Raw genomic sequence first — 24,643 nt, forward strand, 5'->3', positions numbered from 1 at the left:
AGGGACCCAGAATTGAGCCCTGAGGTACGCCATGACGAACACAAGCAGTAGGGGATTCATATGCTGTTAATGCTTTTTATATAAAGTGGGCAAACCTTGCCTTCTCTGCCTTTCCCCCTTTCTGTGTAACTCAGAAAGTTCTGCCAAAAGTGTAAGAGGACTGAGCAACAGGTCTTGTTGTACCCCACAGGGTCACTCAACCATGGTGGCCGTACCTCGCTAATATGCTCATTGCATCTCCCCTTATTCTTCCTAGGAAAAAAGACACGTTACACCTGCCTCGAGTCCAGGCCTTCTCCACCCACTGCACGAGACAATAAAGCTTCTATTTTGCCACTTCTCCGGGCAAATCTCACAGGTGGGGGCCTCTCAACGACAGCTTCAGACGTCATCTTACAAGCAAGGAAACCAGGAACCCAGAAGCAGTACACATCATACCTATAAAGATGGGAACTTTACTGTCGTGGACAGAAAATTAATCCCCTTTTGGCATCTGTAGTCGATGGGATAAACTTTTTGGGTGACCTTTACCAAAAGCAACTTTTCTACTGTGCAATCAACTCTGTCCGCTCTGCTTTACCCACTGTCATCTTTCCCGCCGAGGGAGGCACTTTTGAAAATAACCCTCTAGTGACAAAGTTTCTTAACGGTGTCTTCACCGTGCGACCATCCTTGCCTCGATATCAAGAAATCTGGGATGTGAGTACAGTCTTTTTAAACTGGCTGATCTTATTTGCCTTAAAAGCTACGTATTTTTCCGTTTCATATTTGATTTCCAAAATTCTTTTGAAATCGTTAGAGATGGGATTAATTCCTTTACACCTACAGCTCCACAGATATGTTTTTCCTAGAATGACTATATAGTTCATCAAATCCGTTTCCTTCTTCAGAATACTTATCATAATGTCACGTATCGAGAGGTACCCCGCCTATTTAAAATGCAAGAGGACACGATACTCCAAAAACATTTGAAGAAAGAGCATTCAAATAGAATATGATGAATAGTTTCGCGACTCTCTTGACAAAAGGTGTAGTTTGGATTTGATACGTATCCTATTTTAAAAAGACGGTCATTTGTGTAGAGGATGTACATGATGTAGTTTAACACTTTGTATTGAAAAGAGCGTACATACGGTTCGCTTGCAACCCTCAAAGGTAATAGGTATGTTGGTCTTCTCTTAAATCAAATTCTTGACGAAGCTTACCCCATTTCCAAGGTTTTCATATTTGAATTTCATCAGATGATAGTAGTAGTTTTTACATTTATAATTTTCCAAGTCAATGACAGTCTTGAAGTTATGTATATCAACGCCTAATTTCAATGGGACCGACTGTCTTAGGCCAGTCCATCCAAAAAATTGAATTTGTTAAACCTTGCTCTTTCATTTCTCTAAATGACTGAGTGTTTGCTATGCCATAAAGCAGGTCCTTTGTGAAAATTACACCATTATCAAAGTAATGTCTGTAGAAAACAGTTTTGCCCTCGATCAGAATTTCTTTATTATTCCATAAGATGTATTCGTGACCCCTACTGGGGTCAACAATTTCTCTTAATTCAGCCCACTAAGATAGGAGTTCACGGTAAAAGGTTGGCAAGATATTTGTTTGCTCTACGTCATAATTGCATTCAAGGAAGAATAGCCCTCCCTCGCTGCTTAAAATATAATTAAGATAATGCTTCCATAACACTCTACATCCACTATTCGTTTCAACCAACTTAATCTTAATGCTCTTACAATGGTTTCATAGTCAATCATTTTAAGACCACCAGAGTCGTAAGGCGCGTACGTTGAGCGTCGGGTGACTTTATCTTTCCCATTCCACAGAAAATTAAACACCAAAGAGTTAAATTCTTTTATAACCGTGGCTGGCGTACTGAAGAAAGAGCTAGGATAAATCATTCTGGGGAGAAAAATTGCTAATTATAATGTTTACTTTGACATAAATGGATAGACCTCTTGACTTCCAAAGATTTATTAAATGTGCGATTTTCTTCAATCTTTGTTTAAAGTTTTTCTCAACAAGTATCTTTACATCATATGTAATGAAGATGCCCAAACATTTGACACATGTTTTCCACTTGAATCTAAGAGGTTTGTCTTCACAACGCTGAAGAGATCCAATCCACATGGCTTCTGTTTTCATAACATTCAGTTTTAAACCCGAGACTTTCTCAAAATCGTCAAGTAATTTTAAGCAAGGCTTGAGCAGAGTTCAAATCTGATAAAATGGCAGTTGTATCATCAGCAAACTGAAGTAATTTAGTTTCCGAATTTGAAGACTTGCCAATGCCAACTCTGTCGTATGAACTCAGACAAAGTGGTGAGGGAGAGATTAGCTTGGCGGAATGTACTGAGGTTTTTAACTCCGTCCCTCTAAATAAGGTTCCAGGTAGCGATGGATTGCAGGTAGAAGATTTGCAAAATGTTCTGGGCTTCTATTGGAAAACGTCTAGTGGAATGTTTTAGCGTATCATTTGAAAAAGGAGAATTGAGTTCATCACAAAAGCAGGCTGTAATTACTCTAATTGAAAAAGAGGATCAAGATCGCTGCGACCTAAAAACTGGAGGCCGATTTCTCTTTTTAACGTTAATGCAAAGATAGCCGGCTTCGAAAGTCATCGCCGAAAGAATGAAACGACTACTGCCGGGATTAATACATCATAATCAACCTGGATATATTCCAGGAAGAAACATTGGGGAGAATATACGTTCAATTCTCGACATAATGAATTTCACGCACGCTAAAAATTTGCCAGGCCTTTTGTTATTTATTGATTTTGAAAGAGCTTTTGATAGCAAAGAAAATGGTATCGTAGAATTCTGAAAGTAACGGCCCCGTTACTTTCGGATTTAGCAGGCCCAAGGAGCCGCTACTTTCGGGTATCCGTTACTTTCGGATGGTTAAAAAACGTTTGTAATTGGGCAGTCATTTTACACAAAGAAGACACGTTACATGATACGTATGAAAAGGTCATTCATGTTACGTATTAACCTGCGATCAGGCGTTACGTATTTATTACCAAAGCATACTGTAACAAAAAAAATGGCGCCAAACGTGTGTACAATACAGTGAAAAGTAGCGTTCATATTATACGGGAACTAAATACTGTATTATTTGACTATGATCATACCGTATCTGGCACATACAGCCCTTATATGTAAGTATGAAATTAAATCACAAATACTTACTGTTCAAATGTTTCAGTCCTTTGATCAGTCCCGCACTCAGGCTGTTCCATCCACATTTCGCTTGATAGCAGAGAGTTTTTCTTTCAATATCTTCTTTAAATCTGTACGGCCCTAGTACGGTACCGTATCAACGGTAGTTATTTTATGCAATGTTTTTGAATCGATTTTGAAAATACACACAAGAGAACACTATAAATAAAATAGGAAATTATTCAACCCACTGCCAAGTTGTATTTCTAAGCACTTACCGTACTGTTTGAAACAGGCGTTACATTAAATACAACAGATTTTATTGCTTTTGAGTTGTCATTTTTGAAAGGGCCGCTACTTTCGGGGGGATCGTTACTTTCGGGGGGGCCGTTACTTTCGGGATTTAATAGAAAGATAAAAAATTAACGTTACTTTCGGGGGGGCCGTTACTTTCGGAATTCTACGGTATTTTCTCAAAAAGTGTTTGGAGCTATTTAAGTTTGGACCTGACCTTATAAGATGGGTTAATACTTTTTACAAAAATGTTAAAAGCTGCATAATAAATAATGGACCATGCTCCCACTGTTTTAACGTTGAGCGTGGGGTTAGACAGGGAGACCCCCTATCTCGGTATCTTTTTGTCATTTGTGTTGAAATATTGGCTATTGCAGTACGAAATGATGTAAATATTAAAGGGATTAAAATAAGTGATTCGGAATCTACTAATACAATTGCTGGTCGGCTCAAAAAGGTTTAAGAGAATGCTGGTATTAATATGGTGCACACGGTACCCGAGCAGCTGTCACATCTGCTGCCAAGGCGGCTAACGTTTCAGTGAAGACAATCATGGCTTCTTCTGGATGCGCCAATACAGGAACTTTCAGCAAGTTCTACGACAAGCCAATCAGGGCTAGTGTATCTGATAATTCTGGTGTTGATCTTCTGAAAACTCAGTGTTGATGTTAATAAAAACACTTGCCTTAACAGGAGAGTGCTTCTGTCTTGCCGTTTCTCGTTATCTCTGCCCAGGAGGTCATGGCCATCTGCTTTAAAAATCTCACGTGACTTCGTGGCGACTTTGACCAATCACGAGGTAGAATTTAAAAATTAAACGAGTGTAAGGTAAAGTTTGGTTGTAATTCTACGAGTTATTGGTCAGGAGCGGGGAAGTCACGTGCCCACCACATGTAATTAACCATTCTCACGGTGTCCTTTGGACCTTTTAAGACTGACTGCTTGCTTGACTTCTCCGCTCCTGACCAATGACTTCACCTTACAGGTAAGCCTCGTTTAATTTTTAAATTTTCCTTTTTTGGCTCAGTAGAGCTGTAGGAAATCGGCAACTTCCCTGCATGGAACTTGAGGCGCTGTCTTCGTTACTTCCGGAATTCTACACCATGTGAGATTAAAACTTACAAATTAAATTACCTTAATGCGCAAGAAACTGAAAAAAAAAAAAAAAAAGATGAAAATACAATTTATGTCTTCCTCATGAAAGTATTCTTTTCGCTCTGTACAGACATTACCTTTTCAGTTATGATGTCTCAAATAAATGACAATAGGAAGGCAAGGGCGTTATTTGAACGTCACACATGTCGATTTCTTTTAATTTTAGGTACGACACATCAGTCACTTCCATAATTTACTCATCAGTCACTTCCATAATTTACTCAAGAGCAGTTTTGTACGGGTCTGTACGGGTCCACGAATGATCCCAGGACCGCAAATAATCCCGGACCGCAAATGATCCCCAAATTGAACCGCAAATGATCCCCGTATTGGACCGCAAATGATCCCGATCAAAAAATGGCATGGATTTGTATCAGAGGAAGGTGAGAACACGTACAAAAATTATGAACGAAAAAACATGTTTAATCATTTTACAAAAAAATATTCCACAGTTGCTGTTTTGTTCTTCGAACGGTACAGATCGTTTTCACTGTCACGCAGTAAAAAAAAAAAACAAACAAACAAACAACAAAAAAAAAGTTTAATAAATCGAAAACCAACCGATGGAAAAAGCTAAGAAATTGTGATGTACGCTATAGAAGATAACTAAATAACACACTTCTCCAAGTTTTAGGCCTGCGCGTTTCCCCAAACTTCAGAAATTCGTCGTAAATGTTTCTCAGAAATTTACAGAGCCCAGTAAGAAAACGCCATGTTCGTATACATCCGTGGTACACCAATATGGCGGCCGGAATATAGTGTAAACAACTGGAACTTACTTTGGCTTTCTAGGCGACTGATTATCAGTACTAAACAAACAAGCATTTACATAAGCACTTTTCCTAATGCTCTAACTTCCAATAAGACTCCTCAAAATCATGAGATAAGTATATCTTTTTCAACAAACTCGATCGTAGCCTTGTGTCACGCAACCTCCATAACCCTGAAATTCAAAATGCTCTGGTTTCCAAACGAAGCATGCTAATTGTAAACAGATATAAATATACCGCCCCTTTTGCCTGATGAGGATAAAAACACGTCACGAGAAGACGATCTATTGAATTAGAAGTCTTAGAAAAACACATACTTGTAAACATTCTCGAAATCCCGGTGGCGATAGTATCAAACATCTATCAAACAGCTAACTTGTCAAAACGAAGCGCAAGCCTTGGCCTTGCTTGGTCATGAAGCTGATCCTCATAACTATAGCTTAGAATTTTGGCTTCTTAGAATACTCAAGTAGTCATTTCCGAGGAATTAAAGCCAAAATACGACCAAGGAAAAAAAATAATAATAATAATCGAATATTTCCTCAGGATAACCCTTCAGTACAAAGTACTGTTATCAATGGGGTCCTGGGATCATTTGCGGCCCCGTACAGTTTCGTTTTCCTGCATTTAATCAGTTGAACATAACATTGTCCCGTATGTTGACATCACATGACATTCAAACTTCCTGTCTTTCTAAGAAGTCTGTCTCGAGATCAAGACGTGGCGTGAAGAACCGTGAAATTTTGTTGCTAAAATGGACGAATTTTGACGCGATGAGAACGTAGAAGATAATCTTAGCCTTCGTCCTGTGCTGACTTAGTAATGGCCTTCTTAATAGGTTGTAAAAGCTATTTTACGGGCGAAGACTGGGAAACGACTTTGATAGAAGGGAATGAACGCGTCGTCGACGAAAGCAGGTACGAAATGCATAGTCGCTATTTTTGATGTAGTTCTGAAGTGAATGCAGCTTTGACTAAAACTGACTTTGAGAAACGAGTCTCCTACAATTGAGCCGTACCAAAGCAAGCGCAAGTTCTTCGAGCTGAACGGTTCGAAACTTCTTTCAAAGAAACTTATCAAACGGTAATCGTATGAACGCAAACTTATTATTTTTATACACCACTGCAGCAGATTCATGAACCCTCGGGACATTTTGTACATACAGTTCAATAGCATTAAAATATACCCTCTTTAACACGATACGATGTTAGACAAAGCGTGACATTAACTTTAAATAACTAATGTATATCGCTTGTGATGTGACATATAAACAAACCTTGTCATTTGTGTTATCGCATTCAAATTAGTTCAAATTGTTTCACTTAATAATCTGTTTCTTAATTTTTTTGTTTCCATAAGCTGTATAACTGGTCATTTCTGCGCGGTACTATACGTGCGAAATTTTCAAAAGCGAATTTGGGTTACTGCAAATGGCTCAAACTGGTACATTGGACGACCAATGCTGGAAAAGTTGAAGTGTGAAACTTTCATGTATATGTTGTTGAGCGCAAATATACAAATGTAGAGTGGTGTTACATCAAGCGCGACATTCATTTAGGCGCATTTAAGAAGTCACAGATCGGTCTTTGGTAGATGCTGCACAAGGGAGCTTCAATGTTTCGAATTCCATTTTCAATAACAACCATTGCTTAGGGCCTGTTTACAAGTAGGTAGAGTAATCCTAGTTTAAGTTTAACCCAAGCAAGAGGGTCAAAGATAGCCCGCGTTTACAAGAGAATTTTTTCAGCTAGGGCTACCCGAGAGTACAGCTGTACCAGGGACAAATCTGGCTTGTTAGGTTTTAGTTAACCTGTTAAAATAAAACACGTAATCGATAATTATTTCATTCCCAAAACCTTTTTGACTTGAATTATGTAGTTTACCAGTTCAACTGAAATCATTTCCCTGGCAGTTATTTTTCATTACAAAGACCTTAGGGACGGACCATTAGAAAAGTGATGGGGGTGGGGGAGGGGTGGGGAAAAAAACAACAACGAAAAATCATGCAGGGAGGTTGACTGAAAAAGAAATCGTGCAAAGAAGAAGTGAAAAAAAAAAAATTCCTGCGGAGTGAATTGCACTGTCGGGCTTACAAACTGTACCCGCCTAAGTGGCAACTTGGCGGTCACTTTATACTGGTCCTGTTGGAATCCCATTCACCTGGTTTTCTCTACAATTAGGAAAAAGGACATTGTTCCCTTTCAAGGCTGATACATTTTGTGCATAGGAACTTCATCATGAACACTGCTAACCAAACACCCTTACAAGAAAACCCTTATAGATAACCATGGCTTGAAGGTAATTAAAAAACGCATGTGCCATAAACAGCCATCCCCCTTGATTCGTTTGCATTTAAGCAAGCACATACCGTGTCTTGAAAGTCTCGAAATATAGGAGTGATTTCACAACTGATGCGTTTGGTATGGGCTGTTTCAATCTATTGTTTCAATTTATTTTAGGTTTTTGGCAAAGAAAACGATGCATTATCGTTCAAGTCCAATCGATATACATTAAATTTATCGGCTGAAAATCGTGGAAAACGCACCAAAAATGCTACAATTTTGCAAAATTTTCTCGGGGGGGAGGGGGGGGGGATATGTCCCCAGACTCCTTAGTTGAATAGGCTCTTTGGCCCCATATTTGCTACTGGACGGTCACTCACAGAGCCTTCGCTTAAACCTTTATTTATTGCATCCCAAGAACTCATTCTATTGCCAGGGTAATGAATCAATAAAATTGATATTTCCCTAAACATCAAATCAAAAAAGCAATGCAGCCCCACTTTAGGTAATAGCACTTGGATGTGTCTGATACTTGGTTATGTTTCCCCCGAGTATCATTTTGACAGGAAAGCAAAACGAGTGTGTGAAAGTTAAAAAATGTTTGTTTGAACTTGAAGCCTGTTCCGGGCATTCAGATTGTGGCGAGTGTCACAAGAAAAAAAAAAAGCATTCGCGCGGGGAAGTTGACCCAGAAAAAAAATCCTGCAGAGGTAGTGGACTTGAAAAAAGTTCTTGCAAGCTGAAAAAGTCTCACCTCCCATCACTTTTCTAACGATCTGTCCCTTAGTTTGAGATGAATCTGATGGCAAAACTATAAACAATTACTATGCAATCGAATATTTTAGCGACAGTAGCGACAGACATTATTGCGAAAATTTCGACGCAAAAAGCGGTTATTCGATTCTTTTTTTTCAATCCCAAGCAAAACTAAAACAAACAGTGAATAAATAAACTGTTTCTTGAGTCAAAACTTGTTCGTTTTGCCGGTAGGTTATATCGTATTTTGTTTCGTGGAGCCCAAAGAAAGTTGACACGCGTAAGCGAGTTTTCCTTAGCTAGGCTAAGCTAGGGTTACCCTTAGCGCCTGGGTAACCCTACCTGTCTTGTAAACACGTCAGTGAAAAAAAAAAAAAAAAAAGCACAAAAATAACAAAAACAAAAAAAGCAAGCAAACAAAAAACAGAGATGATGAAGTGTTAGGGTATTAAACCCTCTCACTGAGTGCTAGGGTAACCTTAGCACTAAGGTTACCCTACCTCCTTGTGAACGGGGCCTTACATTTTTGTCTGTGTCCATAGCTCGATATTCAGTGAGACTAGTTTACCTGACATATCTGAAGGATGTCAAGGATCAGATGAAAAATTACGGTAAGCTGGAATTCTCATAATCCACGGTATCAGGCAACATGGTAATATCCCAAAATCATCACACAAACAAACAAACAAACAAACAAACAAATAAACAAACAAACAAACAAATAAACAAACAAACAAACAAACAAATAAACCAATAAAATTACCAGTATAGTAACAACACCAGCATCGACAACAGTAAAACCATCAGCAGCACCAGGCACCACGGCAGCATTAGCATCAACAGCAGCGGAAGTAGCAGCAGCAGTGGAAGACGTAAACTGCGAGCAGGCTCTCATAGGCGTTGTGACGCAAGCGGCGAACCCTCGAAAGATGAACAACAGCAGCAGCAGCAGCAGCAGCAGTAGCAGAAGTAGCATTAGCAGTGGCAGTGGCAGTGGCAGTGGCAGTGGCAGTAGTACTATTACTACATAATAACGGCAGCATACAGTTGCAGGAGGTGCTGCAGAAGTAGCACGAACAACCACAACAATGACTAAAACAATTACAGTAAGCACAACAACGAAAAACCACAAAAAACCGCTACGCAACATAACAGCAACAACAGCAGTACCAGCAACAGCATCAGCCATAATGACGACGCAAACAGCCCTCTTAGGACAGACGACTACAACTAATAGTAGAAAGAACAAAAATAATGAATAGTAGACAAAACACTATTTAGCTGTGATTTGATTACGTAAGCTTTGGCACAAAATATCGTATACATTTAGTGTACCCTAGTCAGCGCTAGCCACACCTTTGTTTTTGCTTACATGGGAGAGTTTGACTGTTACATTTTATTCGGAGCATTTCGAAACGAAGGAAATCACTGTAAAATTACTTAGGATAATTAAACATACCTTCAGGAACACAACTTACAGTAAAGCAATAAGACCTCGCTTCACCATGCAATATCAATAATTTACATGACTTCGAAAATGGTGGGGGCTGACTAGGGTCCTTTAGGCTATCAACGCAAAGTTCTTGATTTGCTTCTCGGTTAGCTTTAGTCAGGTTTTTAAATAATGAACTGCAAGGAAACAACAACACGGATATTAAACCATTTGTTCCCAGAGAAATTTCGAAATGGTTCTTACTAATCTACGTTACAGTTCACTTTGTAACTTGAAATGTCTCTTTTAAGCTTTTGTTTTTCCCACAGGAACCAAAATTTGGAAAGTAAGATTAAAAAATTGACAGAGAGGTAAGTGCAAAGTATGAGTGTGTTTTTATATATGATAGTTCTCTAGCGATCAGGTAAGAAAATAACTAACAAATTTTATTGGTGTTTATTATGTTAAGCGAGTGGTTAAAGCTGTTAGCCGTATTTTATTACTAGGAGCTTATTCCATACTGAAGATCTAACATCTAACTCCTCCTCAGCTTTTGAAGCAGTCAGTGAAATCGATCAGTGATACTGCTCACTGTGAAAGCCCAGGCAATTTTGCGTCTACAGATGACCATTGTCTGCACGTGAAATTGCAAATAAGTTAGAATTTGCAAATTTCCACTTCTGTCTTGTTATTTGTGATAAAGATTAAGTAGCCATGAAACGATTTTAGTGAAAAATTCTAAATCTAAGGCAATTTCGTTGTATTTCCAAGATCTACATATTTTCGAAATGTAGTGCTAAAAAACGGCTTGTGTTGTTATCGGTTAACTTTTAGAGCAAATTTACCATATAGGAATGGAAGCAATATTGCACAATTTTGCTCTCAAATTGATTTTCGCACAAGCTCAGTATTAGTACCAGCCGAGTTTCCGACAACTGTCTTCGAATGTCTGCCCCTTGGCAGATCCCATTCCTAAGTTTCACATTCATTAAAATAACACCATCATGGCGGATATCGTGAATGAGGTCTGTTGTAACTTTCCTTTCATTGCTGTTGATCATTTACAGGAACCAACATTTAGAACGTGAGATTAAAAACCTGAAAGAAAGGTCAGTACGTGATTCGCTTTTCTGTTTAAACATTCTTTTTGTTATTCAAATTGTCTAATAAGTCGTTGCTTCACCAGCCAATAGCCTTAACATTGCTGTATTTAAACCATAGCTACGAAAAGAAGACTGCTGAGGTGCAACGGTTTGTAAAGAGGTGATAATTATATTCAGTTGCCGGAGAAATAGATTAGGATTTTACGGAAAGATGTCTAAAAGCAACGAGTTTCTCTATCGAATTAACACAATATCGTAATAATTACTATTTGTAGAATTCTACTAGTATACTAACCCAAATGCTCTAATCTGATTGGCTGAGCCATTGTACACTATCAGCCATTAGTGTGCAGTGGCTTGGTGTGCTCGACAAAACTGCAACGTTTTCTCGTTTCTCCGAAGTTTTGAAAGAATATTTAGCCACAAATGGACAATCAAATTCCCCGGAGGACTAAAAGGAGGGCATTTACGGTTTCTCGAATAAGAGAAAGCTCGAAATGTTTGAGAGAAACTGATAACCGCGCGTACACAACTGCAAATGTCAATTTGACAGTTCGGTCCGCGCGAATTCTCTGAAGCCTGAAGTTAAATACTAAGACTAGGAGGGCATTTACGGTTTCTCGAATAAAAAAAAGCTCGAAATGTTTGAGAGAAACTGATAACCGCGCGTACACAACTGCAAATGTCAATTTGACAGTTCGGTCCGCGCGAATTCTCTAAAGCCTGAAGTTAAATACTAGAAAAAATTGGAATCGTTATTTGAAGGAGATTTCAGTTAGAATTCTACTAAAACAATCAGATTATTCGCTCTCGATTGCTATGAGAAATCTCGAGCTCATAATCTAATTTTTGATTAGAATGCTACTTGAACACCAATGCAAAGGTTAGATTCTTATCCGCTCAGCTATCGCACATTATTTATACGAGTAGAATTCTACTAGTATATTAATGCAAATGCTGCAAACTGATTGGCTGAGCTACGTTTACTCTTACTTACACTATCAGGCATTAATGTGCCGATAGTCGATGTCGTCGACATAATGGCAACATTTTCAGCTTTTCTTCATGTACCGAGGAAGATTTAGAAATAATGCTGCATAATCAAATTATCAAGAACACTATAGCTGACCGTTATACGACTTTATTATAGGAGAATCTTTGTTTACAATATTTGTCTCATTGCCATAAGCGATACAGTTTCTGATGGAGCTACAAAGAGATTAATACTGAATATTGAAAGGGCACAGCACGATTAACTGTCCCAAGGAATTTGAGCGCGATGTATTGAATACTTTTTGTGCGACGAGGATTTAAAAGCTCAAAATTTTACAAAGAATGTATGAACTCATTAGCGCTTTTGCCACACAGAAATTTTGATGTTTTTGAAAGCCAATTTTTCCTCGAATATTACACCCAAAGAGCCACAAATTTCACCACTTACTAAGTTTCACAAGCTCTTTAAGTTTTTCTAGTAAAATCGTGTCTAGCATGATGCCTTCTACGCGCAAAGTCGTATATTAATGAGGAAACATAGGCACACAAGGCGTGCAAGAGTTATTTTTTGGTGAAGTCTCGGGATAGGAGCATTCATGGAGCTGTTTACAGTAATGATTTGGTTAATTTGACAAGTTTTTTTGGTTGCGATGCACAGCAAGAACGAAACTGGGAATTTATGATGTACATACCATGTTACATCGGTAATGGTAAGATAACTAAATAGTAAGTCATAAAATGTTTGACTGAATTAACAAACTACTGTAATCTGACACGTCTCCAGATTAATGTAGATACCATCTCATTTTCTTCTTTGATTCGTTCTTTGATAAAACCCACACTATGATTGGTGTGACACGTGCACATTGCATAACTCCCTCACTCACCGATCACATAGCCCTTCCAACCCCCAAGAGGAATTTTTGCTCAAAAATACTCAAGTTAAGAGACCTCTTCTCATTTTATACGAGTAGTAAGTTTACCGTTTTTACACAACACAACACAACAACACTACTTCACCGAAAATAGAAAGGAAGAGAAAAAAAACCTCTCTAACACATTGAGAGTCTGATTTAATAAAATTGCACTTTAACTTGGTGCCACGCAGGCTTCAAAGAACATTTGAGCAGTTTTGATACTTTTTACCTTTAAAAATATCGGACTAAAAAGAATGTCATAAAATGCCCATCAAATAAAAATAAACTGCTACTGCAGGGACGTAAAAACCGTCCAGAAATGAAAACTTCTTTTTTGTTTAATATCCTGGGAACAATAGCCGATAACTTGTCAGATCTAATTGAATTTATACCATATAAAAAACAAAAGTGTTAAGTTACCATTTCTAACTAAAGATAGCAAACATCTCGTGGGAAAGAGTGGTGACGATTCGTCAGCTCTAATTGAATTTACTCCCTTATGAAAAACAAGTGTCAAATTACCCTTTGTAACTAAAAAATAAAATATCTCGTTATATTTGCATGCAACAAGAACAAAACAGTCGTTACCTGCACTTACTATTGTAAACGTTAGAACTGTTTCAAATCTAAATAGTTTCGTCTCCTCTAAAACATGTCCTTAGAACTAGAAGCGACGATTCGTGACCTCTAATTGAATTCACTCCTTGTGAAAAAACAAAAGTATCAAGTTACCTTTGTAACTAAAAATGAAAATATCTCGTGCCATTTGCATACTACTAACTCACGAACTGTTTCAAACCTCAAGGCTCATCTCGTTCATAACTAAAATCCTCAGCCTAACCCACAGAAAATGTCGAAGTAAACCCAATATATGAATACTTCCTCCTCTTTTATAGAAGAATAAATATGGCCGTTCTGAACTCTATCGGGATCAAATCTTCTCACATACCATTTACTTTTACAACAAGAAATTTGATTGGCTGTTTATAGTAGATCCAATCTGATTGGTGTGACATACATACATCTCTCACTCACTGACTCACTGACTCACTGACTCACTCACACTCACTGACTCACTGACTCACTGACTGACTGACTGACTGACTGACTCACTCACTGACTCACTGACTCACTGACTCACTGACTCACTGACTCACTGACTCACTGACTCACTGCCTCACTGACTCACTGACTCACTGACTCACTCACTGACTCACTGACTCACTCACTGACTCACTGACTCACTCACTGACTCACTGACTCACTCACTGACTCACTGACTCACTGACTCACTCACTGACTCACTCACTGACTCACTCACTGACTGACTCACTGACTCACTGACTCACTGACTCACTGACTCACTGACTCCTGACTCACTGACTCACTGACTCACTGACTCACTCACACTCACTCACTCACTCACTCACTCACTCACTCACTCACTCACTCACTCACTCACTCACTCACTCACTCACTCACTCACTCACTCACTCACTCACTCACTCGCTCGCTCGCTCGCTCGCTCGCTCACACACTCGCTCGCTCGCTCGCTCACTCACTCACTCATCCATTGATCCGTCCATAACATACCCTAAGAGGTATTTTTTTTTACAAAAAAATAACCCAATGAAAAATTAGTCCTCCAAAACTGCTTGGTGATGCTGATCAGGAAGAACCCTTTACCAAGTATCTGGCAGTCATTACTTTATAGTTAAGGAAGTCTTATGCTTTCTTCCGAATTCATTTCATTTGTTTCGTCCTGAATGAGAATGGCTCTTTTTAATCCGAAGACGAGCTATTCGCGCGATGAACCACACGAAATATGCTTCTGCTGCTTTTATAAAGACGGAGTGCGGACCTATTATCTGTCTTGAACCCGTATAAGTTTGTAAGATGGCCGGTCTTTTCTTGAAACACACAAACGGATCATCTGATTCTCTTCAGCGAAGTTTTTTCCTTAGTATATACAGGCTACCAAAAGCATATAGCTCGCCTTTGATTTTGCATCTATTAGGTAAGAAGAGAAAAGAAAAAAATTGAAAGCTGTGAAGATTTAACTCAACATTTCAATACGCACGCGCAGTTACATTGCCCGAGAAGCAGGGAATTAAACTTTGGGAGGATTTTTTTAAACAGTTAGTTTTTGAGAATGTAAGATGTAACTATGAGTATTTAGCATTATGTTTATTTCCCGCGTATTGCTGATGTGAGATTAGCAATTGCAATTGCTGCAGTGATTAACAGTTGATACAACATAGTATAACTGCTACATGCCATGCCAACAATGTTTTTGTTTTAGTCTCGAAGAACAAGAACAAAGACACCAAAAAGAAGCGCAGGAATATTCCAGAGGGTATGTAGTATAATTTTCCCGGCAATAAAAGTATGTTAAGACTACAGTGAGTGACAAAAATGTTGAGACACTTCGCAGTAAAACTCTATTTGCGAGCGTCTCGGAAATGTTGATATTTCTATTTCCTAGACTGTGCAGACCACAGCACTTACACAACTCTGAATTGGAGGACCGGGGCTAGATACATTTCAAATAGAATATGGGGCTAAATATCGAAGTGTCATTTTCTAAAAGGATCAGTGTCTCAACTACTTTTGTCACCCATTCTACTTGTAAAATTATGCAGGATTAGGTAATGGACGTAACAGTCAATCAAGAACACAACACTCTCTTGCTGAGTTAGCATGTACACGAAGAAGTAGGCCGATTATTGTTGCTTTGAAGTATTTATTTATTGATTTATTTATACTTCTTTTGCAGCCCCTTATAATGCTCGTCTGTTATCTAAGCAAAAGAGATAAACGAAAGTGACATAACAATTTGTTCTTTGTGCCTGCCCTTAATACTCAGTTTGGTTTACTTTTTTCCGTTTATGTACAGACACAAATGCTTAGAAAGAAAGATAGATGAGCTGACGAAAAGGTGTTGTGCAGTTCCTTGTTAAAAAAATACATATAAGTTAGGGATGATTGTGTCCTGTTAGGGGTGATCACAGAATTAATGTAATAAATCCCAAAAGCAATGTATATATATGTATCCTGCTATTTTATACTTGCGAGGACGTACTAAATAGCTGGGAATTTGAAGTACTTTAGTGGTGTCTAAGATTCAGAATCTCTACCCAACCTTTGACTATTGTTGTTATATAGTCTGCAAAACAGTCGTTTTCGGACGTTTTCGGAAGGCGCGAAGCGCCGTAAGCGCGATCCTCGCGTGTGAAGCGCGCGAGCCTCACGTGTGAGGCGAGAAAACGACTGTCGGCTTTTCATACATCGAATTCGTTCTGAGCGGGGGTCCTATAATGTCGCTGAGGTGACAGAAATTGCTTGACAGCTCCACCCACATCTTCCAGCGGTTATCGATCACACGCCACCTTCAGCGCAAAAGCGTCTAGACAAAACTTAGGTTTTGGTGGACGTCTCGTTGCCGACTGTGTGCAAAATTTACCTGAAAAAGTGAAACCTTGCAGCGGTCCACTCGTAAAAATTTTCATTTTACTTTCGGTATGTACAGCTAGCTCGCTAAATACATTGGCATTATTTCTTCGTTTGTCGGGGTTTTCAACGGCCATTCGCATGCATGAATGACCCCGAGAGCAAGCAAATCTACACGCAAGCAAATTATTTCTGCACGTATTTTTCCTGTTTTTCTCAGACTGAACAATACTTACAAAATTATAACGTTTAAAGTCTTGTTCAGTCCGTAGCCCCAAGAAAAATACGTGCAGAAATAATTTTTACGTGTATATTTGCTTGCTTTCGGGGTCATTCATGCCTACGAATGGCTGTTGAGAAACCCGACCTGCCCGTCTTCAGTAATAAATTTCAAGGAATATTGCCAAAGTATTTAGTGAGCTAGCCGTTCTTACTGAAAGTAAAATGATAATTTTTACGAGGGGATCGCTGCTAAATCGCTCGCAAACGCATCCAACTCGACGTCGTCCGTTTTCCCGCGAGAATTACTGTCTTTACTGTGAAACTGATACGGCGTCTATATCTTTTTGATGAGGTGTGAGTGACATTTGATGACAGGTTGCGTCAAAATTAATATGTTTAACCAATGGAAATTTCCCGTTGCTGAAAGAACGGGTAATTTTGAACGAATTTAACTTATGAATGGCGGTCAGTCGTTTTTTTTAGCGTCTCTCCCCATTCTCCCTCGCCGTTTTTACACTCGCTCCAGACCTTTCGTTCGAATATTGACCGTCGCTCGCGTTCGCAAAAAATACGACTGTTTTGCAGTCTACAATCATGGACAAAAGTCTTGGGACAAATTTGCACTTGTGGCGCTTTTTCACACGCGCCAAACAAACAGTCTGGCGTGAATTCAACTACACTTGCTCAGCCTCTTCCCCCCCCCCTCCCCATACAATGTTGGACATTTCTCAAGAGTTTCAACATTGTATGGGGAGGGGGGAGGGGGGAGGGGCTGAAACGAATTTTGAAAAGGATAACAGTGCTTTTTCAAACTCCGTTTAAAAAACGCAGATAATTCATGCAATGACGCAAATGTCCCAAGGAATTTTGTCCACCATTGTAGGTTCATGGCAAAGACCTTTTTTTTTTTTTTGTAATTTTTATTTTTTTTCAACATTTTGGGTTATAATACATACAATACAACACAAGACATAACACTAGTTACAATACTTACAATACGTCATAACTACAATAGATTACATACAACAAATTATAATTACTAATCGTAGCCTAATTATACCTAAAGAATATACAATGCGTTGTTTACAATAGTGCAGCTACCCAAATACAGAAAAAAGAAAAAAAAAAAAAAACAAAAAAACAAAAAACAAAAAACAAAAAACAAAAAAAAAAACAAAAAAAAAAAAAAAAAAAGAAAAGAAAGTAAGTTAGTGACATGCTGAGAAGGAGAAATTACAAATTACAAATTAAGCTCAACTATTATTAAGAGATGGCATTAGTTTTTCCCACTTTTTGTAATGTTTATAAAGTTGGTTATTTTTGGTAGCTATTTTTTTTTCAATGTAATAAACGGTTTTTGTCTTTGCTAAAAATATTGTTAATGTTGGTTTAATTTTATTTAATTTACATTTATAAATAAAAAACTTTCCTAGCAGTATCAAGTGATTCAGGATAATAAAGTCTTCGTTGTTGTTGAACACTCCAAACAATATATTTTCAAATGTCAAAGTGTCCAAAGATACATTCTGGTTTGAAAGCCAAGAAGAAAAAGCCCGCCAGAAGTCTTTTGTTGTATCACAATAAAAGAGCAAATGTTCGAGGGACTCGACCTCTTTCAAACAAAAGGTGCACATTGGTGATTCAATCATTTTAAAACGGAATAACCTCTCATTTGTGAAAATTATATCGTTTAATAATTTATATTGGAACTCTCTAATTTTTGTTTCAAGTGTGACAGTGAATGGTAAAGAATAAATTTTTTTCCAGTCTTCTATAACCTCTGGATATTTGTCCTTCAACTTCCTTTTGGCGGTTGGAGGAGTTTGTTTCTTTGTTTTAAATCCTTTATACAAAAGTTTTGAAGAGGCTTTTAACAGATCCGATTTGGTTTCGTCGATATAAATATACACTGTATCCAAATGCTGTTGAGGATATAGTTGCTGATGTTGAATATGTGATTCTTTGATAATTAATCTCCATTCTTTTGGTATGGCATCTACAATTCCTATTAATTTGAAGTACTGGATTGGAGATAGATTCGCTTCCAACACTTTAGGGCTTTCAAGAAATTTACCCGTATCGGATAACAAGTCACCAATTTTAACAATTCCTTTAGTAAACAAATGTTTTTCAAAAAGAGATTTTCCGTGTATCACAATATTCCTATTATTCCAAATAATTTGGTCTACAACATCCTCATAGGTGGCTACCTTGGATTTCTTTAAATTACGAAATGCCTCTAGACACTCTTTGTAGAATATTGGAAGATGAACCGGTAGTTTACTAGTTTCAAAATCACAGAACAGGATGAGTTTTCCACCTATATTTCCAAAAAAGAAATCATCTAAAATAGTTTTCCAAGTGCTGTTGCTCTCTCCTAGATACTTTTTTAAGATCATCACTCTTTGAGCCGATATCATGGATTCAATATCAAGCATTTTTAGTCCTCCATTTTCAATATCATTGATAAGCGCGGTCCGTTTAATTTTATCGTTACCTTTCCAAATGAAACCGAAAATCAGTCTGTTTATCTCCTTGACAAGATCGTTTGATATTGAGATTGCAGTCGCTTTACTCAAAAATTTTGGAATAATGAAGGTCTTAACTATTTGAATCTTACCAATCAGGGTAAGACCCCTCCACTTCCACATACTCAGCGTTTTTTTAATAGATTTGAATATTGAGTCGAAGTTTGCTTTGTCTCGTGATGGTTTGTGATAGTCAAAAACGGTACCTAATATCTTGATTGATTTTCGCACTTTGTGAGTAAAGTCATTTTGTACTAGTTTATGTGGGCCGATACCAAAAACTTCTGTTTTATCGTCGTTAATTCGGAGACCAGAATGCAATGAAAAAACCTTTAAAGTTGTACAAAGTCGTGAATATGCATTTATGTCTTTTAGAAAACAAGTCATGTCATCTGCAAAAAGCGTGAGTTTGATCTCCACGTTTTTGACCATTATTCCTTGTATGGTTTTATCCTGCCTGATTTGACATGCGAGAACTTCCAAAGCTAAGATGAATAATAAAGGTGATAGAGGGTCACCTTGTCGTACACCACGATGGATACAGAAAAGATCTGTAGTAAAGCCGTTATTTAAGATACAGCTGGATATGTTTGTATAAAATGTTTTTACCCATTGTAAAAAATACGGTCCAAAATTGAATTTTTCCAATACTTTAAATAGATATGTATGGTCCAGAGAATCAAATGCCTTTTCAAAGTCAATTGCCATTAGAATACCTGTTGTATTTGTGAGTTTTGCCAATTCAAGTAAATCATCGATTGTTCTAACTGCATCAAATGTAGACCTTCCTTTGATAAAACCATTTTGATTATGGTGAATAAGTTCTGGCAGGATTGGCTCCAGCCTTCTAGCAAACGCTTTGGATGCAATTTTAACATCTACGTTGATCAGTGAGATAGGTCGCCAGTTCTTTATAAATCGTCTATCTTTATCTTTTTTCTCCAATAGGGTAATCATTGCCTGCTTTTGCGAAGTTGATAGTTGCCCGTGTTGGTGAGAGAAGTTTAGAGACTTTTCGAGATACTTTGCAACCACGTGCCAGAACGCCAAGTAAAATTCCACAGTTAAACCGTCACTTCCAGGTGTTTTGTTTTTCGGAAATGTCTTCAATGCTTCGTACAGTTCGGATCTAGTAAGTTGTTTATCTAAAGTCATTTTCTCTTCATCAGACAATTTTTTAGTATCCACTTCATTAAGGAAACGATCAATTGAATTCTCACCTAAATTATACGAGTCTCTATCATAGAGTTTTTCATAGAAATCATGAATCTCTTTCATTATTTCTTTTGGGTCTGTTATATATGAATCATTATCCACGGATAATTTCCGTATACATGTCTTTTTCTTTTTAGCACTTTCTAAATTTAAAAAATACTTGTTATTCTTTTCGCCCTCTTCATACCAACTCACCCGAGATCTTATGATTGCTCCTTGTGTTATATAATCATAATGGCGTTCGTATTCTGATTTGAGAACTTCTAAATCGCAGAGATTTTCAGCACTTGGGTGTTCGTCACATTTTCGCTGACACTCTTTTAGTCTAATTTCCAAATTTACCAGCTCTGACCTTCTCTCTTTTGCTTTCTTCTTACTATAACCAATCGTTTCATAGCGTATTTTATATTTTAAATAATCCCAGGTAACCCGCGGGTCTTCGATTTCTCTACTTTCGTCTACCCATTCACCGATTTTGTTTCTAATTAGGTCTACATATTCTTTATCTTCTGACAAACTTGCATTGAATTTCCAAAAAGACGGTCCATAGGTTGAGTTCTCTATACCATTAATGTACAACGTAATGGCGGAATGGTCAGATCTAATAGCAGGGATAATATCGACCTTATCAACCTCTTCCTGTATATTATTTGATATCAACCAATAATCTAACCGCCGTTGAATCATTGGAGTTTTCTGTCTCCAGGAGAAACGTTTTAATTTTGGGTTTCTGATTCTCCAGATGTCTATTAGGTCAAGAGAAAAACATAGATTTTCTATCTTTTTGGACGATTCTTTCAATTTTGGAGATCCTCCCGATCCATCCAAATCTGGGTCGCGGATAACATTAAAGTCACCACCTATTATTATTTTGCAATCAGTGTCAATTTCCAATTTGTCGAATTCGTTCTGTATTTCGTCGTAAAAGATGCATTGTTCGTTGGTCTTATTTGGCGCATAGATATTCAAAAATAAAAAAGATTGACCTTGAACAAGACCTTTTAGAATGATATACCGACCTAGATTATCTTGTTTACATACCTCAAATTTACAGTCAAGCCCTTCTTTGACTAGTGTTAAGACACCTCTGCTGTGTTCAGAACCATGACAAAAAAACAAGTCTCCTCTCCACTGGGATTTCCAGGTGTTTTCCACCTCGGATGTGCTGTAGGTCTCTTGTAGAAAAATTATATCAGCTTTATCCTTCATACACCAATGAAAAAGTGCTTTTCGTTTATCAAAAGATCTTATCCCCCGAACATTTAAGGATAGGATACCAAAATTTAAATTAAGTTTTGTAACTTTTTAAGGACATATTTAAGTGAAAAGGCGAGCAGTTGCAGAGAATGAGATAGTAATCTTTAGTAGATGAGCTAATGAAAAAATTTGCATGTCTCTTGAACAAGAAAAAGGTAAAACTAATTAATATTGAAAAGGAAAAAGAAACAAAAGAAAAACATTTATAACACCTACAACTACAATTGAACATGTATGTAAAACAGTAGCCAGCGATAAAAGCTGTTAATTGCGCTACTAATGGAATAGGTCTTGCACGCATTGCGCTAACTAGATGACACGCATGCAGCTCCATTTTTAAGAACAAGTGTGAATGAGGCTTACATGTTATGAATACCTAGATAGAGAGTTTATGTTCCAAAGAAATTAGAAGATTCGTATACCCTCAATAAAAAGTTTGTCCGGCTCTGATCTTTTGAAGAACGCCGATTTTCCGTCTTCTTTTGCTTTTTTGAACTTAGGCATTAATTCCTTTCTGTGGTCCACAATTTCTTTCGGAAGGTCTGGCGATATTCCGAAACCAGTTCCTTTCAGCTTTCTTGCACTTGACATGACTCGCTCTCTGTCGGAGTATCGCAAAAAACGTGCAATTATTGGTCTTGGTTTTTCTTGCGATGGGTCGCGCTTGCCAATGCGGTGCACTCGTTGATACTCAAAAGAATCCGCCTCGCTGATGTTAAGTTCCTTCTGTATAAAGCCAATTAACACCTCTTTGACATTTTCTTCTGAGAGGTGGAAAGATTCAGCAATGCCGTAGAAGCGAAGGTTTTCCCGTCTTTGATACACCTCCATATACAACTTCTCGTTTCTTAAGGCCTCGATCTTTCCCTTGAATTTGTTTTCGGTGTTTACTGTATTTTCTTGGATAGTTTGTTCCAGAAGCTTTACTTTCTTCTTTAAATTTTCTATCTCTGTATTTGCGAACGACATTCCTTCATCTAACACCTTCAGTTTTGTTGTGGCGTCCCTGCTGAAGCTTTCAAACTGCTCAGCTTTATCCTGTAACTTGTTAACCTTTCCATCGACCACTTTCACAAAACCCTCAAGGATGTCCAATTTCTTTTCCATGTTGTCTAACTTCTGCAGAACAAGGTCTAGCTTCGGCATTACAGAATTAGCCAACTCCACGGCAGCGGCGGTTTCGTCTTCTTCGCTCGATTGCACCGTGTCAGACATGTGCAACTTGACTTTGGCTTTCTTCTCCAACGGTGAAAGGGATTCTTCTTCCGACGAGTTGGATACACTTCTCCAAGTTGGCCCAGTTCTCTCTACATGAGTTTTTCGTCTGAACTTTTCTCCTTTTTCTGCCATGTAGAGGCCTCCATATACGAATTTTGAGCGGAGCTAGCAAAAACACGTCTATACTCTACCCATGCTCGGCCCAATCCCCTGCAAAGACCTGACATTCTACATCATTACAAATATTTCTGTCGAGATGCAATAAATGAAGTACATGGCTTTGGATACAATAGAAAATAAGACTGATGAAATACTTTGTTACCCAAAAGGTAAGGGCTTTGAAAGCACCTCAGGTTGACCTCGTAAAGAAAATTGCGGTTTGCATTTGCTGGAAACGTTGAAACTTTCACAAAATAAGATTAATGGCAGTTGATCTCCTAAGACATGTTACACACATGCATTGCCATATTCACTGTAAGAAATATAAGAAATATAAGTCATTTACAACAAACAAACAAACAAACAAACAACTTTCCTGGCGAGTTCCTCTAAATCCACTTTTAAGGAACTTGAATTAAGATCACTCATAACAACGAACGGTTAATTTTCCGGAAAACGAAGGAAGTGAAGAAAACCAAGTATTGTTCTGCACTTCTTGATGAGCGGTGTTATTCTCTGGTCACCGAATGATTTCTTAGACGCCTATAGTATAAGGGTGTAAAATTATCTTTCGATGACCCCCCTTTTTTTCACTTTAAGCTTGAATGCCATGAGATCCGAGAAGCAGAGGATGGAAAGAACCTACACAGAAAACTTAAATTCTAAGCAGAAGCAGCTAGGTGATTATTCAAAAAGGTCTGTTCAACGTTGATTCTTTTGTAAATAACCAGTGTTCTATACGCCCAAGGATTATGTAATGGCTTGTCAACTACTGGCGTAGACCCATTGAGTGGTATACACTGATGTAGGTCCATTTCCATATTGAAATGAGGATGAGACGTTGGAAAACGTTTATCCTGTGTACGGACGTTCAGTTACAATAGTGAAAATTCGCGGCACTACCGAAAAAATTCTCAATTTCTTTAGGAACGTATGTAGAAAGCTACATGCAAAGTATTTTTGATATCCAATTTCCCACCGCAGAGTCGGATAAAGACACCAACTACAACACATAAAGACTCTTACATGTAACCGCAAGATGTGGCCTCATGTCGGAGTGAAAAAAGGCAAGAGTTCGGGCGGAAAAGTATCTGATTGAAACATTTCTGGGGGCGGGGACAGGAGTTTTCGTGTAATTGCCCTAGATACGCCACTGACTGACTGTTGATTAGGAGAATGTTATCGGGAGAACAGTCTTGCCAGGAAGAGAGATGAGCTGTAGTCTGCTCGGATTGAACCAAGTTTTAAGTCGTCTATTTCGTTCTGAGATGCGTAATCAGGCAATTTGTTCAAAAACAAATGTATGATTTGTTTCAAAACATTTTAGGTTATCAGAAGAACAGACGAATTCTACGAGACTCGATCAGGAACGAAAACACTTTATGTCCAGGTATTGTCGTTGATTTATAATATCCAACGCTTGATGACATCGAGCTCGCCACTCGTCCCGTTCGCCATATGGTGAAAATCCAAAAAGAAATAAAAGTATTTCTACAACTTTGTAATAAGATACATTGTAGTGTTTTTTATTATATTACTTTGCTTCAAAGTTCAACTTTCAATTTCAAGTAGAAGCTCACTATCGGATTAATTTGTCCCGTCGTGTATTATTATTCGCGTATTGTAACGTTAATAACTTTGTACTCTATAGCGCTATAAGGAGGTAATTTCCATAACCAAGAAATAAGGTCTAACCCAGGATCATTAAACTTTTTCGTCCACTTCTTAAAA

General features: G+C 38.0%; 2 protein-coding genes across 5 annotated transcripts in view; one reads left to right on the forward strand and one right to left on the reverse strand.

The window, feature by feature from the left end:
- Nucleotides 1-6,042: 6,042 nt before the first annotated feature.
- LOC110065136 (uncharacterized) overlaps nt 6,043-24,643 on the forward strand; it is a 34,704-nt gene continuing 16,103 nt past the window's right edge. The window contains exons 1-9 of one of the 4 annotated variants that reach the window (XM_089275972.1): nt 6,043-6,297; nt 8,961-9,029; nt 10,180-10,221; nt 10,918-10,959; nt 11,072-11,113; nt 15,166-15,219; nt 15,760-15,801; nt 23,513-23,608; nt 24,240-24,302. In XM_089275972.1, coding sequence (XP_089132098.1) covers nt 6,203-6,297; nt 8,961-9,029; nt 10,180-10,221; nt 10,918-10,959; nt 11,072-11,113; nt 15,166-15,219; nt 15,760-15,801; nt 23,513-23,608; nt 24,240-24,302 — 545 coding nt within the window. In that variant the 5' untranslated portion in view covers nt 6,043-6,202. The remainder of the gene's footprint in view (nt 6,298-8,960; nt 9,030-10,179; nt 10,222-10,917; nt 10,960-11,071; nt 11,114-15,165; nt 15,220-15,759; nt 15,802-23,512; nt 23,609-24,239; nt 24,303-24,643) is intronic. The other 3 variants (XM_089275975.1, XM_089275973.1, XM_089275974.1) reach the window with 3 other exon arrangements.
- Nucleotides 21,071-22,966, reverse strand: LOC149100928 (uncharacterized). The gene has a single exon (XM_089275977.1). The coding sequence runs from the start codon at nt 22,883-22,885 to the stop codon at nt 21,941-21,943; it is 945 nt and encodes a 314-aa protein (XP_089132103.1). The 5' UTR covers nt 22,886-22,966; the 3' UTR covers nt 21,071-21,940.

This window comes from Orbicella faveolata, unplaced genomic scaffold (assembly GCF_042242905.1).
Source record: "Orbicella faveolata isolate gen_17 unplaced genomic scaffold, um_ofav_v1 contig_4, whole genome shotgun sequence".
Classification (NCBI taxonomy): domain Eukaryota; kingdom Metazoa; phylum Cnidaria; class Anthozoa; order Scleractinia; family Merulinidae; genus Orbicella; species Orbicella faveolata.